The sequence below is a fragment of the Schistocerca piceifrons genome, chromosome 5, assembly GCF_021461385.2.
Source record: "Schistocerca piceifrons isolate TAMUIC-IGC-003096 chromosome 5, iqSchPice1.1, whole genome shotgun sequence".
Lineage (NCBI taxonomy): Eukaryota > Metazoa > Arthropoda > Insecta > Orthoptera > Acrididae > Schistocerca > Schistocerca piceifrons.
The window spans coordinates 17,549,902-17,567,428 of NC_060142.1; the positions used below are offsets into that span (position 1 = coordinate 17,549,902).

A 17,527-nucleotide genomic window follows, 5' to 3' on the forward strand; every position below is an offset into this window, starting at 1 on the left:
GGCAAGTGCTCTACCAACCTTTTTTTTATGTGGCTCGAACCCTGGATCTCCAGCTTACATTGCAGACGCTCTATCCATCTTTTTTTAATTTTTTTTACATAGTCCACGAGAGGAAAAAAATCTCCAAACTGAGCTGGGAATCGAACCCAGGCCTGCTACATAGTAGGCAAACACGTTACCACTTTTTTTAGTAAAGTACTCTACCAACTTTTTGTTTTTTGTGTTGTTATTTGTTTTTTTTTTGTTTTTTTATTTTTTTAATTGTAAATTATTTCCTCTACCAATCTTTTTTTTATATATGGAAAAAGGCGTCTTTCAGTTACGACAAACAAAATTAGAATGTACATCCGTAGCAACAAAAGAACAAGAGTTCCTTCTAAACTATGAAATAGAATTTGAAACCAATAGTGTGATGATAGATAATAAAGAAAGGAAAATGTAACCAAATCCGGCACGCCATTCCATGTGCATGGCCCATCTGCATACAGATTCCATGTTCCAAATTGGTACAACATTTCGCAGCGTGTGGAGCCCCATGAAGGCGGTCATCCTCTGCCCGGTACTCCCCAACTGTGAGGAGGGTTATCGAAGACACTGCGCAAATAGTTCGCAAACAGTTGTCGGTATCGGGGTGTACGCTCGAGTGTGCTATGACTGTCCGGGAGAAATTGCCAGTAATCAAGCACCATCTTCTCATCATCTCGAAAGAGGTAGTATATGGACATGCCTTTAAACCATGTGAGAGCGTGAGTCTTGGCAGGCGGGAAATAAGTATCCTCTGGACAAAGGAGGAGCCGTGGCTCAGTTGTGCGAGGCGCGATACGTAGGTAGCACGCGAGGATCTTCTGCACCAGCAGCCATACATCTAACGCCGATCCACATGTTAAGCGGTGTTCGTCAGTATCCACGAGGTGGCAACGTGGGCAAAGGGGAGAATCCGCCATCCCAATAGCGTGAAGCTTTTGTCGTGTTACAACCTTCCCGTTCACCACCTGGTACCACGCGGCTCGTACCCGCGTGGGGAGGAACGGCTTCTGGACCGCTCTCCACACTGCCGGCCATAGGGTCGTAGGGCTCTTCCTCTCGATCACATTGCGAGGGATGGACCTTAGCAGCAGTCTGTAAACGTCTCTCGCCTTGGGAGTGCGAGTGTGGGGAAGGTCTGGGTGCACGTAACTGTACTCAAGAATAAATGCCGAGAGGTGCGAGAGTGAGGGTGTAATGTGCGCAACCGTGACAGGTGCAGAAGAGACGCCCGTAAGGGAAGCATCTTTGTGGGTCCACAGTTTCATCATTGTGCACAAGTATAACGCTGTAGCCCTCGCTCGTACTTTTATAAGTCCCAATCCGCCATCAAGCGGAGGGACGGTGAGTGTTTCGTAGCGGACTTTAAATAGGTGTCCGGCGGTAAGGTAATATCCAAACGCTGCTTGCAGTCTGTGTGCCATCGCTGTCGATATCGGTAGGACCTGGGCCATGTGGATCATCTTAGTCGCAACGTGAAGGGTGAGGTATTCCACACGCTGTAGGAGGTCCATCCGTCGAAGTAAGTTATGGCGAACTTCTGTGCGCATTGCCTGTAGTAATCGTGCATAGTTCATGACAGCCGTGCGGCGCACATCCTGTGTAAATGTTATGCCCAAGAACCGCATCTTGTTAACTAGTGGGAGTGGGGCTAAAGCGTCCTCCTGTAGACCTCTCCCAATGGGCATCGCTGCCGACTTGGCCACATTCATGAGGCTGCCCGCTGCCAATCCATAGCGATTGATCCATTGTATCACCGAGCGTACCTCGTCACCAGAGCGGACAAGTAATAGAAGGTCATCAGCATATATCCTGCAGTGAAAGGTGTGATCCCTCAATGACATGCCTGAGAGCCTGTTTTTCAACCCTCCGACAAGTAGTTCGAGTGCGTAAAGGTTCATGGAGGGTGGGCACCCTTGGCGAACTGACCGTCGGATCGGAAAGGGACCCGCAATCCGTCCATTCACCAGTACACGGGATGCAGCTCCACGGAAAAGGCGCTGAAAGATGTCGAGAAAGGCAGGCGGGAAGCCCATGTGGGCCATAACGGACAGAAGGAACTTGTGGTGAACTCTGTCGTGGTCGAAATCAATTGAGATCAGAGCAGCTCGAAGGCGACAGGATGCGGGCTGCGATGGAGGGTCCGCGTCAGCCGGCGGCAGTTGAGTGATTCGACGTTGGTTAAATTCTGATCTGAGGTGTCCCTCCTTCCCACCAGAGCAGGTCTTCGGTTGCCCATCGTAGATGACGATGGCACGGCGCCACCAATATTCAGATATGACGGTACATGTCTTTTAAGTTCTATTCGGACCTGGCGGACTCCGTTTAGCACAGGATATGTCTGGAATTGCGTCCATTTTTCCGCAATATGATCATGGACCGTGCCGTAGGGGCGCAGCGCTGTCACGACGTCCTCGGCCGGTAGTTCGAAAGGAAGTTCGAAAATTCTGATCGTGCGAAGCCCCATGCCAGAATAATCGACGTGCACAGTCCCCACATTGCCATCAGGATGGCAGAAACGGAGGCCGTGTTTCGTGTCCCGAAGGATCCGTTCACATGTTGCGTCGTTGATCATCTTGACATATACGATACTACTCACAATGGGCAAGTGAATGCCGAGAATGTCGGTCGCCGGGATTTTAACTTTTTCTCGTAGAAATCGTTTGACTTCGAGTGCTTTGGGCCGTGAAAATTCGTTTCGGAACGTAAATTTGAGCGTCGATTTTCTGTATTGGTGCGCCATAGTGATCTATATGCTGAGTACGGCAAGCGCGAAACAGCCGAGTACGATGTAAACAACAGGAGCGCTCGCTCCGCGGCAGGAACACAAACAGCGCGTCCTCACCGCAGCACAGCCAAAGGCCAACTGCCAACTGAGCTACCCAAGCACGACTCACACCCCGTCCTCTCAGCATTACTTCTGCCAGTACCTCGTCTCCTACCTTCCAAACTTTACAGAAGCTCTCCTGCGAACCTTGCAGAACTAGCACCCCTGAAAGAAAGGATACTGAGGAGACATGGCTAACCCACAGCCTGGGGGATGTTTCCAGAATGAGAATTTCTTTCTGCAGCGGAGTGTGCGCTGATATGAAACTTCCTGGCAGATTAAAACTGTGTGCCGGACCGAGACTCGAACTCGGGACCTTTGCCTTTCGCGGGCAAGTGCTCTACCATCTGAGCTACCCAAGCACGACTCCCGCCTCGTCCTCATTCAGTAAACTATCTGGAGGAACAGTTTCCAGCACTCGCGTGAGGGCCTACAGTTCAATCTGTATTCGTTCATGTCTATCGTCGAGCACCGGGTTTACATGGGATGGTCAGCAAGGTGAACGGCATGTAGACTTCGTCGCGTCGGAAATTTCTCGTTAGTGACCACATACGACGTCGACAGCACTAAAGTGGACAGGAAGGGCGCGTTGATGGCTCGCCAAACCCGCGTCCAGTCGACCGTGAGGTGGCGTCGTACAGTGTCATTAGCCGGACTCCAGCGTTGGAGGGCACAATAACGAATCTTTGCTGTCGGTTTCTGTGCCTCCGGTGTAACTCCCAATGAGGAAACGTCCTAATGTGAGACAGCGGGGGCGAGAAATGTTCAACAGGTACCAGCGGGCACAAAGTGTTGGGAACACTTCTGCCATCAGGGTTCCAGCAAAATTGTCTGTTGGTGAAAGCCAGAGTGCTGCACTGGGCGAAGGTACAGTGCCAGATCTCTCTGCTTGACGTAATGAGTCCAACACGTTCTTTGTGTGTGTGTGTGTGTGTGTGTGTGTGTGTGTGTGTGTGTGTGTGTGTGTGTGTGTGGGTGGGTGGGTGGGTGGGTGGGTGGCCGGGAGGGGGGGGGGGAGGGGGGTATAAGGTAAGAGGAATAAAGCGGATTGTAGAAACTGCACCAGCATTTACCACATGTCACAACAACGCCTGTATCCTGGAAGCCACCATGTCTGTCATGGGTAATACTTGGGCGTAATGTTTTAACTGAGAAGTCATGTACACATTGACATACCGTGCTAGTTGCAAAATACCCAACGATTCAAATTTGCTGAGGCGAGCCTGAGTGCGGGGTTGACTAAGACCTGACGACACGTAGAGGCCGCCGTACGTTATATTTGTTGATGGATCTGTATCCCGGTACATGGGACCATGTCAGGGGTACACGCAGTTCTGTCAGCATGCCTCGTCTCACCTCCATGTAGCGTGATTTGCGTAAGTTGATCACACTGCCTGCTATCGCCCCATGCTGCTGCAGCCAGGAAAGTGCTGTCCGTATTTCGTCACCAGCCCGTGCCAAGAACATCACATTATGGGCATACGTGCCACATCGAAATGTCACGGAGCGCAGGTTAAGTCCTTCAAAGCGTCGCCGCAGTCCGTGAAGGGTGGGTTCGAGGGCAATGGCGAATAACATGGCCGAAAGAGGACAGGCCTGTCTCACGGAGCTGTTGACATGGAAGGGGGGTAACCGACAGCCATTTACCGCAATCCTCGTGACCGCGCGATGGATCAAACGAAGCACAACAGGTGTCACTACGTGCGGATGCCGATATGTTCCATAACTGCACGCAGGAAGCCATAACCGACGCGATCGAAAGCACGGTCAAAATCCAGGGCAATAGCAGCACCTCGCAGACGCCATGTTTGCATCAGCGCCACTACGTCTCTATAGGTGCTCAAAGCCGTAAACACGTTAGTATTGCCTCCGAGACAGGTCTGATCAGTGTGAATGGCCGCTATTACCGTAGATATTAGCCCCTCACAGAGAATGTTTGTCAACAGTTTTCAGTCTGTGTTTAGCACTGTCAGTGGGCGAAAATCAAGCGGGCGACGACATCTGCCGGGTTTGGGCACCAGAATGAAGATGACCTCACTGAATTCAGTTGATACTTGGAAAGCGGGGTTCAGGAGTTATCTTTACATCCCGAAAGACGTTGGCCCCATAAGATGAAAAAACCGTTTGTAAAATTCAAGATGGAGCTTATGAGGGCCTGGCGTCTTGTTAGTATCACCAGTAAATATAACCTCTCGTAGTTTTTCCAAAGTCACCTTCAACAAGGGCGCAGCATCATCTTGTGGATTCAGAGAGATTGGTAGGTTGGATAGGACCGCTCTGACTCCAAAATCCATGTTGTGAGAGGTTGTGGCATGTCAACATAGTATGTGTCTGCTCGTGTAACAACCGCTATGTAGTAGCTGACCACGTGATACTTGGCGCTTGGCGAATATTTATATCTAAGTGACCTAGCAGACAACGTCGGAAGTTCAAATGTTGAAATGTGTGTGAAATCCTATGGGACTTAACTACTAAGGTCATCAGTCCCTAAGCTTACGCACTACTTAACCTAAAGTATCGTAAGGACAAACACACACACCCATGCTCGAGGGAGGACTCGAAGCTCCGCCGGGACCAGCCGCACAGTCCATGACTGCAGCGCCCTAGACTGCTCGGCTATTCCGTGAGGTTTTTCGCTGTTGTGTACAGAGAGGTCGCAACGGAAAATGTAGGAGGACTTGCAGAGGATCGACGCATCGTGGAAGGAGTGGTAATTTACCCTCAAAATAAACAAATATAACGTGCTGTATACGGGTAGACACAAAGACTCATTATTGTGTGATTATACTATTGCAGAACCATCACTGGTAGCAGTGGATTAGTAGAGGAAGTAGAGAAAATGTAAAGAAGAGTAGCACGGATCGTTACGGTTTCACTTAGTAAGGACGAAGCCCTCTCGGATACCCTGAGTCAACTCCAGTCGAAGATGCTGCAAGAGAGGCATTCTGCATCACAGTATAGTTTACTGTTAAAATTGCAAAAGCTGAAGTGCATCCTGGTATATCTCGCGAAGAGAGCATGAATATAAAAGTAGACTCGAGCCCCTGCGGGTGCTTACCAGCACCCGTTCCTCCCACCATCCATTCGCAGGTTGATCAGGAAAAGGGAGAGTGGTTCTGAAAGTACCCTCTGTCACACACCGCTAGGTAGCCTGCGGAGTATCGAACGTAGATCTAAAGTTAGCTATGGTCCATCACCTTATTTGCAAATACAGGCTACAGGTCAAGACATGGCGAAGTATCATCCACTTGCTTCACGTATTGAAACGCTTCACTTCATTAACCGCGTCATTCGTCTCTTTGATCACACTTACAAAACGTTACTACAGAAGACAGTGCAAAAAAAAAAAAAGGTACGTGTGCAACGTTTAGCAAGCGCTCTTCGTATAGTCCGCAACGACACTCGTAAAGAGTGCTGCGACCACTGCGAGTGAGGGTGGCCCGCGCTCGCCGCCGGCCGGACTTACATTCTCGATGATGCAGACGAGCGAGATGGTGCTGCCCTCGCCGATGTGGTACTCGCCGCTGCCCAGGATGAAGGCGGCCGGCGCCACCACGTGCAGGTTGAAGTAGTGCGACATCGTGCCGCCGCCGGTCGCCACCTGCAGCACAGCACAGCAGGGCCGTAGTGCGTCGCTGGCGGGAGGACACATATCCACACTGCGCGAAGGGACAGCACGGCCACTAAACGCAAAGACAATCCCGAATCCCTTGCCGGAAAAAATCAATACCGCCCCGCACGAATAATAGAAGGCAGATTTCAGGCTACCTAACAGATCAAAACGAAAATTTCTGTTCCAACACTGACAATGTTGAGTGTCTATGGACAAAGTTCAAGGCAATCGTAAAATGCGTTTTAGACAGGTACGTGCCGAGTAAAACTGTGAGGACGGGAAAAACCAACCGTGCTTCAGCAACAAAGTCAGGAAACTACTGCGAAAGCAAAGCGAGCTTCACTCCAAGTTTAAACGCAGCCAAAACCTCTCAGACAAACAGAAGCTAAACGATGTCAAAGTTAGCTAAGGAGGGCTATGCGTGAAGCGTTCAGTGAATTCGAAAGTAAAATCCTATGTACCGACTTGACAGAAAATCCTAGGAAGTTCTGGTCTTACGTTAAATCAGTAAGTGGCTCGAAACAGCATATCCAGACACTCTGCGATGATGATGGCATTGAAACAGACGATGACACGCGCAAAGATGAAATACTAAATACTTCTTTCCAAAGCTGTTTCGCAGAGGAAGACCGCACAGCAGCTCCCTCTCTAAATCCTTGCACAAACGAAAAAATGGCTGACATCGAAATAAGAGTCCAAGGAATAGAAAAGCAACTGAAATCGCTCAACAGAGGAAAGTCCACTGGATCTGACGGGATACCAATTCGATTCTACACAGAGTACGCGAAAGAACTGGCCGCCCTTCTAACAGCCGTGTACCGCAAGTCTCTAGAGGAACGGAAGGATCCAAATGATTGGAAAAGAGCACAGGTACTCCCAGGTTTCAAGAAGGGTCGTCGAGCAGATGCGCAAAACTACAGGCCTATATCTCTGACGTCGGTCTGTTGTACAATTTTAGAACATGTTTCTTTGCTCGAGTATCATGTCACTTTTGGAAACCCAGAACTCTGTAGGAATCAACATGGATTCCGGAAACAGCGATCGTGTGAGACCCAACTCGCTTTATTTGTTCAAGAGACCCAGAAAATATTAGATACAGGCTCCCAGGTAGATGCCATTTTCCTTCACTTCCGGAAGGCGTTCGATACAGTTTCGCACTGTCGCCTGATAAACAAAGTAAGCGCCTACGGAATATCAGACCAGCTGTGTGGCTGGATCGAAGAGTTTTTAGCAAACAGAACACAGCATGTTGTTCTCAATGGAGAGACGTCTACAGACTTAAAGTAACCTCTGGCGTTCACAGGGGAGTGTTATGGGACCACTGCTTTTCATAATATATATAAATGACCTAGTAGATAGTGTCGGAAGTTCCATGCGGGTTTTCGCGGATGATGCTGTAGTATACAGAGAAATAGCAGCACTATAAAATTGCAGGAAGGTCGGCCGGCCGCGGTGGTCGTGCGGTTCTAGGCGCTCCAGTCCGGAGCCGCGCTGCTGCTACGGTCGCAGATTCGAATCCTGCCTTGGGCATGGATGTGTGTGATGTCCTTCGGTTAGTTAGGTTTAATTAGTTCTAAGTTCTAGGGGGCTGATGACCACAGCAATTGAGTCCCATAGTGCTCAGAGCCATTTGCACCATTTTTTGCAGGAAGGTCTGCAGCAGATAGGCACTTGGTGCAGGGAGTGGCAACTGACCCTTAACATAGATAAATGTAATGTATTGCGAGTACATAGAAAGGAGGATCCTTTATTGTATGATTATATGATAGCGGAACAAACACTGGTAGCAGTTACTTCTGTTAAATATCTGGGAGCATGCGATCGGAACGATTTGAAGTGGAATGATCGTATAAAATTAATTGTTGGTAAAGTGGGTGCCCGGTTGAGATTCATTGGAAGAGTCCTTAGAAAATGTAGTCCATCAACAAAGGAGGTGGCTTACAAAACACTCGTTCGACCTATATCTGAGTATTGCTCATCATTGTGGGATCCGTACCAGGTCGGGTTGACAAAGGAGATAGAGAAGATGCAAAGAAGAGCGGCGCGTTTCGTCACAGGGTTATTTGGTAAGCGTGATAGCGTTACGGAGATGTTTAGCAAACTGAAGTGGCAGACTCTGCAAGAGAGGCGTTCTGCATCGCGGTGTAGCTTGCTGTCCAGGTTTCGAGAGGGTGCGTTTCCGGATGAGGTATCATATATTGCTTCCCCCTACTTATACCTCCAGAGGAGATCACGAATGTAAAATTAGAGATATTCGAGCGCGCACGGAGGCTTTCCGGGAGTCTTTCTTCCCGCGAACCATACGCGACTGGAACAGGAAAGGGAGGTAATGACAGTGGCACGTAAAGTGCCCTCCGCCACACAACATTGGGTGGCTTGCGGAGTATAAATGTAGACGTAGATGTAGATGTGAATGTGGGACAAAATCTGCGTACACAAAACGTGAAAAATATTCACCATTCGCAGTGACGATGTACCACTCCAACCAAACAATCCCCTACGCTTGCCAACACCTGTAACATACACTTATGAGTCAAAACATGATGACCACCTCCTTAATAGATCCTTTCTCCATATTTGGAACGAAATACGTAAATGATTCTGTAGGTTGGTAGGTTTGTGGAGTTGTGTGGCATAGGTTACGTAATTTGCGTAAATAACGGGCCGCAGATTTGTGTGCCTAATTGTTTCGCACACGAGAAATCAACGTGAGTTCACTATGAAGCTTCTCAAACCACTGTAGCACGGTTCTGGCTCCGAGACACGAACAATTATACTGCTGAAAGACGACATCGCCATCGGGGAAGACATCAAGCTTGAAGGGATGCTGATGGTCCGCAGCTGTCAGCGTGTATTCGATTCCTACCACGTCTGCAATCCAAACGCAGGAGAATATCTGCCACATCGTAATACTGCTTCCACCAGGCTGCGGTCGTGGCGTACTGCGCGTTTGGAGCCGCCTTTCACCTCGATGACAGCATTTGCGCAGACGACCATGGACCTAGCGTAGTAAAAATATGATTCACCCGAAAATGTGGCACGTTTCTACTGATCGACGGTCGAATCCCGATTGTCCCTTGCCCACTGCAACCGCAATTGACGATGTTGGTGGCTCGACATGTAAACACAAGGGGGTGGCCTGCTGTGGAGCTCCATGTTCAACAATGTACAATGAATGGTGTGTTCCGAAACACTTGTGCGGGCAGCAGCATTTGCTCTTTCGACAGAGATGCCATAGATCACCAGCTGTTCTACCTTACAAAGTAGACAAGCCCCCGCACCCCTCATTCTGTGAAGAGTCGTAGACGTACATCCACTTTGCGCCTAGTGCTAGTTCCACCGTACTCTCTCCGTAGGCGCTCACGAGAGTAGCATGTGTACATTCGACCAGCTTCACCGTTTTCGAAACGCTCGTCCACACGCTCTGCGTAATAGCAATCAGTCATGGTACCTTATCTCAATAGGTTTCCCCATTTCCACCCACATCTTCGCTTGTGTGATCCCCCGTCCGTGTCTGCTCCTCTTAGATCGTTTTCTTACTGCGTCACGTGTAAGCAGCGGTACCACGCGGCATCCGACGTTGGGGTGGACAGTGGTCATTCTGTTTTGGCTCATCAGCATATAAACCTCGATGTGCTCACTCCTGTTTCAACACTCACATATCTTCTCATTCCATCTTCGATTCGAATGCCAACCCACAATTCCCAGAACCAATCCCCTTCCACCCTTTCCCGCCTGGTCTAGTTCCCAGCCTGAACGGCGCAGCGCCTCCGTTCCCATGACACCCCAGTACAGCCCGAGCGCTGCCACAACTTCAGCCAATACCCACCGGCCACACGGCAAACCCCTCCGGCAACCGACACTGGCTGCACACATCCACTTCATGTCCACCCTCCGAGCCACAATACCGTTCCGCCCTGCTGTTTACCATATCTGGCTAGACAGTGTAAGCCACTCTGTTTCCAACAATAACATAGCAGCTCTGATACCCTCTGCAGCACATCAAGATCACAGTCGCCATCCCAATCGTTCACACGCCCCTCAAAATTACGGCTTTTAGTTACTTACAAAATTACCAGTTTCGACATTTAAATGTCAAAAGCAACGCTCGAGTGAAGCCTTTAAGAAAACTGTTCCCAGCCAGTCCCGACAAGGGAATGAAAAATCGTAAGGGAAAGGGTCCAAGAGTCTTAAAAGCACTGGAAACACGATGAGTACCCCAGCTCTAACTGCTACCAAAACCGAATGGAGTTATGTCGGTCCTACCACTCACCAACATAATTAATTTTTACAACTCTGCATTTGCGTGTCCGTAAAGGTTAACGAAAGTAAGGCATCAGAAACACAATTCGCTGAACTAAGATCACCGCTGACCACACCGTTATGACCAATATCTTCACAAGAGTCACAAAATGGATATTGTTTGGCAAAGTATGCAATGTTTACGGAGCTATAATTGCAGAACTGTAATTTTCTGTGTCGTTATACGTTCTTCCCTTATTCGTCATCGAAACGCAAAGTTAGAGCGTAAGTGAAGTACATCAGATGGAATGTACTCGTATTGACGAACGTGGACAGCTATCACTTGTATACTGGAATGACGACAATGCAAATTGGTGCCGGATCGGGACTCGAGCCCGGATATCCCGCTTACCGCAAGTGGTGGACTGGCCTTTGGACTGTGCGAGCACGCATATCCGAAGGAACGAGGCATCGTAATTGTGAACAACACAGGAACTTCTGTATCGTATTTAAATGAAGTGATTAAAACACAGCAAAAAGAGCAGAATGGAAAGTCTGTGGCAAACGTCTGGATAGTGTCGTCACATTGATTTTTGATATTTGACTTGTTCAGTGGGGATACCGAAAGTAGTGCTGCATGTTCACATGTTGGTCTTGTTTTGTGTGCATTCTGTCCTGTCCTGCAGTCTTTTAATTGCCTCATAAAACCGCCATTTGCTCTTCAATGATGGTTGAGGGAAGGACGTACAACACAGCGACTTCTCTTTTTTTGAAATATGACTGTAATTTGCAAATATTGTTACTACAAATGGATACTTATGAAGAGAAATTGATTCAGAAAAACGGATGTATCCCCGCATTTACAGTCTGTTTTACTCTGGTTTTGTAGTTCGAACACTCCCCTTGTGACCTGCAAACCAACCAAATTCAGCTGAAATTATAACTTGAGACCCCTCGAACCTCTGTACTTTTCGATGAATATGTTACAAAACGCCAAAACGCCGCGCATAATACTATGATTATTCCTTGGATCATTTCTCCGCTTCTATTGGTGACAGAAAGTTGGGGTCACCTGTTTTGCGTGGCCGTAGGGCTAGGAACCGTTTGTATACACAACAAAAGGGTCGTATTACTCTAGCCCGCAGTACAGGGTAAAAGTTAGTGTATTACACACTTCCTCCAGCTTAGGCAAATGGAGCAAATCGGTTGGTTCTTTTGGCATCAGATGGGCGGTTTCTCAGGAAACCCGAAAAAAGCTTTTTCATTATTTTTTCACGGTAAGAAGCCGATATATAAAGAACAAGGACAGCACATTATGCCATCTTCCCATCATCAAATAATTTTTACCCGTTATAGAGAAACAGCCCAAAAACATTTCTTTTCGGTACCAAAACCAAGTCGAGGAGTCCAACACGGCTATGCACAGCGAACGCCTGTAATTTTTACGATATGCCCTTAAGATTCAGATTTAGGACAAATTTGAAAAGTTCTTTGATATCTTTATCTGGTTCAGAGGTATACTGGTTCAAAGTTACCCTACTTGTACACTTATAATACGAACGTAAAACACAGTGTGAAGCGAAATCGTAGTGTAGAAAGAGACGGAGAAATACGCTGTGAAGTGTCTCCCTTATCACAATAATGGTTCTGGTAATGAAGCACACTGTCTGAGGTCCCAAATTAGTTTTGTGTTATTTCATTTTCGTATAAGTAAACTTTCAAATCTTTACTGATCCGCAGAATTTTTACGTACGGGTGAGATGCTCTCCTGCAGCAGGCAAAGAAAGAAACCAGAGGGAAAATGCTGCTATGGTAGCACAAAAAGCGAATATGCTCCTGTTCAAAAGGCTCTGACTGAAAAGTGGGAAACCAGTTTCCCTATTCTACTTTTCTCAGCACCGTTAAAAAAATAAATAAATAAAAAATAAAAAAAAGATCCCAATAATTCCCATATGCGAACGTATTCGCGTTTTAATGATGAGAGACAAGGAGACAGTGGAAATGCGAAAGAGACGGAAATGTAGTAAGTACAAGAAGATAGCAGAGAGCGGTTGTGGTATAGAAAGAGCGAAGAAGACAAGTGAACCGTATCATCTTCATCTTGGCCTAGGTCTGGTGTGTCGTCTTCCGGAGCCTTGGCTTTACTCTGCCGCGATTGGTCCGTTTGCTTTTAAATTTCGGAGGCGCTGCGTTCTGTAGGGAGAGATTTGTCGGAGTGAGACGGGGAGTTTAGTTTCCGGTTGTGCGGCAGCGCAATGTTGCTGGAAAGGTGGTATAACTTTCTGTGAACGCACGTGATCGCTACGAGCGTGTGTACTCGGGACGGCGGCAGTCGTTGTGGACGGGCTGTGTGATAAGGAAGCTCGGCGTGGCAACTGTTGACGCGGCGTGTCCGCGTTGCTATGGCGGAACTGGGGCGATTGACATAACTCGAGTTGGTGCTGGTTGCAACTTGTCGCCGAATGCATTTCTGCCTTCCGGACTAACGGTGAGAATTTCTTGACTTGATGTGTCTCACTCAATTTCTGCCCGTGACGTCGGGTGTGTTTTGCTCTAAGGTCGTGTGCCATGGTGTTTCGCAATTTTAGTAGGCTCAGGCGTGCCCGAAATCCCGATTCAGTGATCTGTTGTTATATTGTCAAGTGTAACTATCACTAGAAAAGAGTGTTTACTCTCTGTGCCTTAATAACTGAACCTATACATTATCTGGGGTTGAAATTTTATTCTGATCCAAGTGCAATAACGATCATGTATTTTACAATTTGTGGAGTTGTATCATTATCGAGTACTGGCCGTCACATTTACTAAGTCGAAGATTTACGAAGGCCAGTGGGCGTCATTAACAGTTCCTGCCTAGATAGGCGTTATATTTGAACCATGTGTTTCAATGTTTAATAATTTTTATTTTATGTGTTATAGAGAGTTGCTGTCATGCCCTATGTGGACGATTGGTGAAGTTGGTGAAGTTTCTAGTTGTTCTGCTGGTTAGTCTTAGCACAGCTGATTGTAAATTTTTCCTAGTGTTGAGGAGCACGGGCTGGTTTTAAGTGCTAACTCACAACTATTCTCAAATATTTATTACTACCGATGTTCGCTGCATGTCAGCGAATATCGGTAGTAATAAACATTTGAGAATGGTTGTGAGTTAACACAACCATTCTCAAATATTTAATGTGGTGCTACAGAAGAATGCTGAAGATAAGGTGGGTAGATCACGTAACTAATGAGGAGGTATTGAATAGGATTGGGGAGAAGAGAAGTTTGTGGCACGACTTGACTAGAAGAAGGAATAGGTTGGTAGGACATGTTCTGAGGCATCAAGGGATCACAAATTTAGCATTGGAGGGCAGCGTGGAGGGTAAAAATCGTAGAGGGAGACCAAGAGATCAATACACTAAGCAGATTCAGAAGGATGTAGGTTGCAGTAGGTACTGGGAGATGAAGAAGCTTGCACAGGATAGAGTAGCATGGAGAGCTGCATCAAACCAGTCTCAGGACTGAAGACCACAACAACAACAACAACCGATATTCAGGCCCTTCAGGCCAAGTGGCGACGTCACTATCCCTTTTTGGTTATTAATATTACGTTGTTAGCCTGTTTCATTAAAAAACAACTTTGGTGTATGAGTTTGTCTTTTGGTCTGTACTGCTCTTTTGGACGAAGTAAATTAACTGCTGGTTTTGAATTCTTGTAGCATTATTAAAACAGCATTTGTGGTTATATTTGATCGGCCCTTCTGGCCGAATGATTGAAGTCATTCCTTTCAGTAACTTATTGTATTGGTCAATAATTAATCAAAAGTGTTGGATCCTTCAGACCGTGATTATCTCCTTACGTAGAATCTTAAGAATGTCAGGCTGACATTACAGTTGTGAATGTTCAGCGGCCCTTCAGGGCTGGAGTTAAAAACTTTTATTGTGTTTTGTAATATATACCGATGAACAAGTGTTTTTTTAATGTTTAATAAAATTAAATTGTGTTTGAAACTGTAACCTCCCTGCAGCCTTTGAGCTCTGCTTACCTTACGTTTTGGTTAAGTTTTCCCATACCACGACGTCTCAACAAAGACAGCAGCGTGAGGGAAAGAGAGAGACACAGTCGCAATGGAACATAGTTCACAGTGACACAACAGTGAACAGTGCTAGGAAGAGAGTGAAGGAGACAGCACCAGAGGGGGAGGGAGAAAGAAGAACAGAAAGTGAAAGTGGGTGAGAGCTAGTGATAATGAGAGATAGTGTACGATAATGACAAGGAGGAAGCGAGAGATACTGACAGTGGGAAGAGGTAGCAGCAGTGGGAAGGAACGAATGGGATAGTAGCAGTAAGAGAGAGTAAGAGGGAGATAGTGACAGTGAGAGCAGACAGTAGTAGTAGGACAGAAAGAAGGAGTCTGTAGTTGTCAGACAGGATGCAGTGAAAGACGCAAAGAGGTAATGGCGGTGAGCTGGGTAAATGAGTGAGTGAAAATGGGCAGGTGGGTGTGGATGGGTATGAGGTGCCTACAGTGATGGACTAGTGGCTATGAGCGAGTTACAAATAGGGGAGCTTGTGGGAGTGGGAGGTGAGCTGCATGTTAAAAATGGCACGAATATGTTAGCATGCCAAAGAGCTTGGAAAAATTTTCGCACCTGCTGAGGTAGGTAGAATGAGGCAGCCGGTACCCCAGTTTGTAAACGGGGGCATATTTGTCTTTTTTGTGCTTCGATAGGAGGATTTTTCTGCTGGTATTTATATCCCTTTCTCACTATGTTGAGGGTTGTAATGACCATATTCCTAACATAAATTTCGGAAAATTTCACGCAGTTATCAATTTTTAATCATAAATACGATACTCATCTCTTACTTGAACCTTGTGACAGGGAAATTTGTAACGTCAGCTTGAAACAGGAGAGCCATAATTACAGCCCCAATGGCCTTGCCTCGAATTTTCATTTAAAATGCCTTCGATTATAATCAAACGACGTTCTGCCTTTGGCGACACCGTCAAATGACTGTGAAAAACAGCATTTTCCTTAAAATTTCAGAGATCCCAAGACTGTATAGAGGAAATGAGTTCTGTACTTCCATATGCAGCATCTCACCAATTGTATTATGCTGGAAGGATTCGTCGAGAGTCCCTTTGTGCAAATCTCTCACTTTAAGAGCTAGTGCGATACGAACAGAGAAAATCTGGGAAAACTTTGAAAGGAAACTGGGAAGTGCCATATTTAAACGTGGCTAAGTAATAATTTGAGTAAGACACATATGGAGTGGGGATGATAAAACAAAGTTCTACTCCTCACTGAAGTAGCAGCCCAGTGAGTATGACGAAGCTGGATACGCCTGTACCAGTCATCCCAACAAGAAAAACAACAGGAATACAACTGGAGTCGTCAGGATGATCATCAGACAAGGTGGCCACTCAGATACGGACAACATTATTATGGCCCGAAATAATAGTATTGCTTAATGAATCTTGCAAACAGCGCAATTAATTGTAAAAATGATTTTATCATTTACATTTTTTTCAGTATTAATGCAACAGTTCTCTACAGATTGTGTCAACAAATTAGGGAAAGCTATTCGGGTAAATTTTAAAATAAATTGACGAAAAGCAACGCAATAGCGTGAGATTAAATAATGATATGAATAAAACATCTTTAGAGTGAGGATAACAGCACAAAAAATTGTTTAATATTTTGGCTGTAAACCACTGGAAGAATCCAAGTCATGAATGTTTGGCTGCATTCTCACCTGACATTCGTAGGTGCCGTTGTCACGCTTCTGGACGTACTTGATCTGGAGGCTCCAGTCCTCGTCAGTGGAGTGGGCCACCTGGAACCGCTCGTCGTTGGTGTAGGTGAAGAGGCCCGAGGTGAGGATGTGCCAGTCGCGGCGTCGCACCCACGACACCTGCAGCCGGGGAAACCCCTCACAGTACAGACAGAGTTAATAACAGACGCCTGAGGGCGGCTGGATCGCGTCCACACGAGTACTTCAGGTAGATGAATCTGGTGGCTGTGATCTATTTTGTCTGTGGCAAGCAAAAAGCAGTCAGCGTACCTGGAAGACGTGCCTTTTAATACACAGAAGCGACAAAGAAACTGGTATAAGCATGCGTATTCAAATACAGAGGTATGTAAACAGGCAGTATACGGCGCTGCGCTCGGCAACGCCTATATAAAACAAGAAGCGTCTGTCGCAGTTGTTGGATCAGTTACTGCTGCTACAAAAAAAATTGCTCTGAGCACTATGGGACTTAACTGCAGTGGTCATCAGTCCCCTAGAACTTAGAACTACTTAAACCTAACTAACCTAAGGACATAACACACATCCATGCCCGAGGCAGGATTCGAACCTGCGACCGTGGAGGTCGCGCAGTTCCAGTCTGTAGCGCCTAGAACCGCTCGGCCACCCCCGCCGGCACTGCTGCTACAGTGACAGGTTGTCAACATTTAAGTGAGTTTGAATGTAGTGTTATAATTGGCGCACGAGCGGTGGGACACAGAATCTCCGAGGTAGCGATGAAGTGGGGTTTTCCCGTACGACCATTTCACGAGTGTACCGTGAATGTCATGAATCCGGTAAAACATCAGATCTCCGACAGTGCTGTGGCCGTAAAAAGATCCAGCAAGATCGGGACCAACAACGACTGAAGAGAATCATTGAATATGACAGAACTGCAACCCTTCTGCAAATTGCTGCAGATCTGAATGCTGGGCCATCAACAAGCGTCAGCTTGCGAACCGTTCAACGAAACATCATCGATATGGGTTTTCGGTGCAGAAGGCCAGTCGTGTACCTTGCTGACTGCACAACACAAACCTTTGCGCCTCACCTG

General features: G+C 47.0%; 1 protein-coding gene across 1 annotated transcript in view; it reads right to left on the minus strand.

Moving 5' to 3' along the window:
- LOC124798089 (zwei Ig domain protein zig-8-like) overlaps window positions 1-17,527 on the minus strand; it is a gene marked incomplete at its 5' end in the record, with an annotated part of 169,720 nt that overhangs the window by 69,043 nt on the left and 83,150 nt on the right. The window contains 2 exons of the mRNA XM_047261331.1: window positions 6,318-6,452; window positions 16,441-16,599. Coding sequence (XP_047117287.1) covers window positions 6,318-6,452; window positions 16,441-16,599 — 294 coding nt within the window. The remainder of the gene's footprint in view (window positions 1-6,317; window positions 6,453-16,440; window positions 16,600-17,527) is intronic.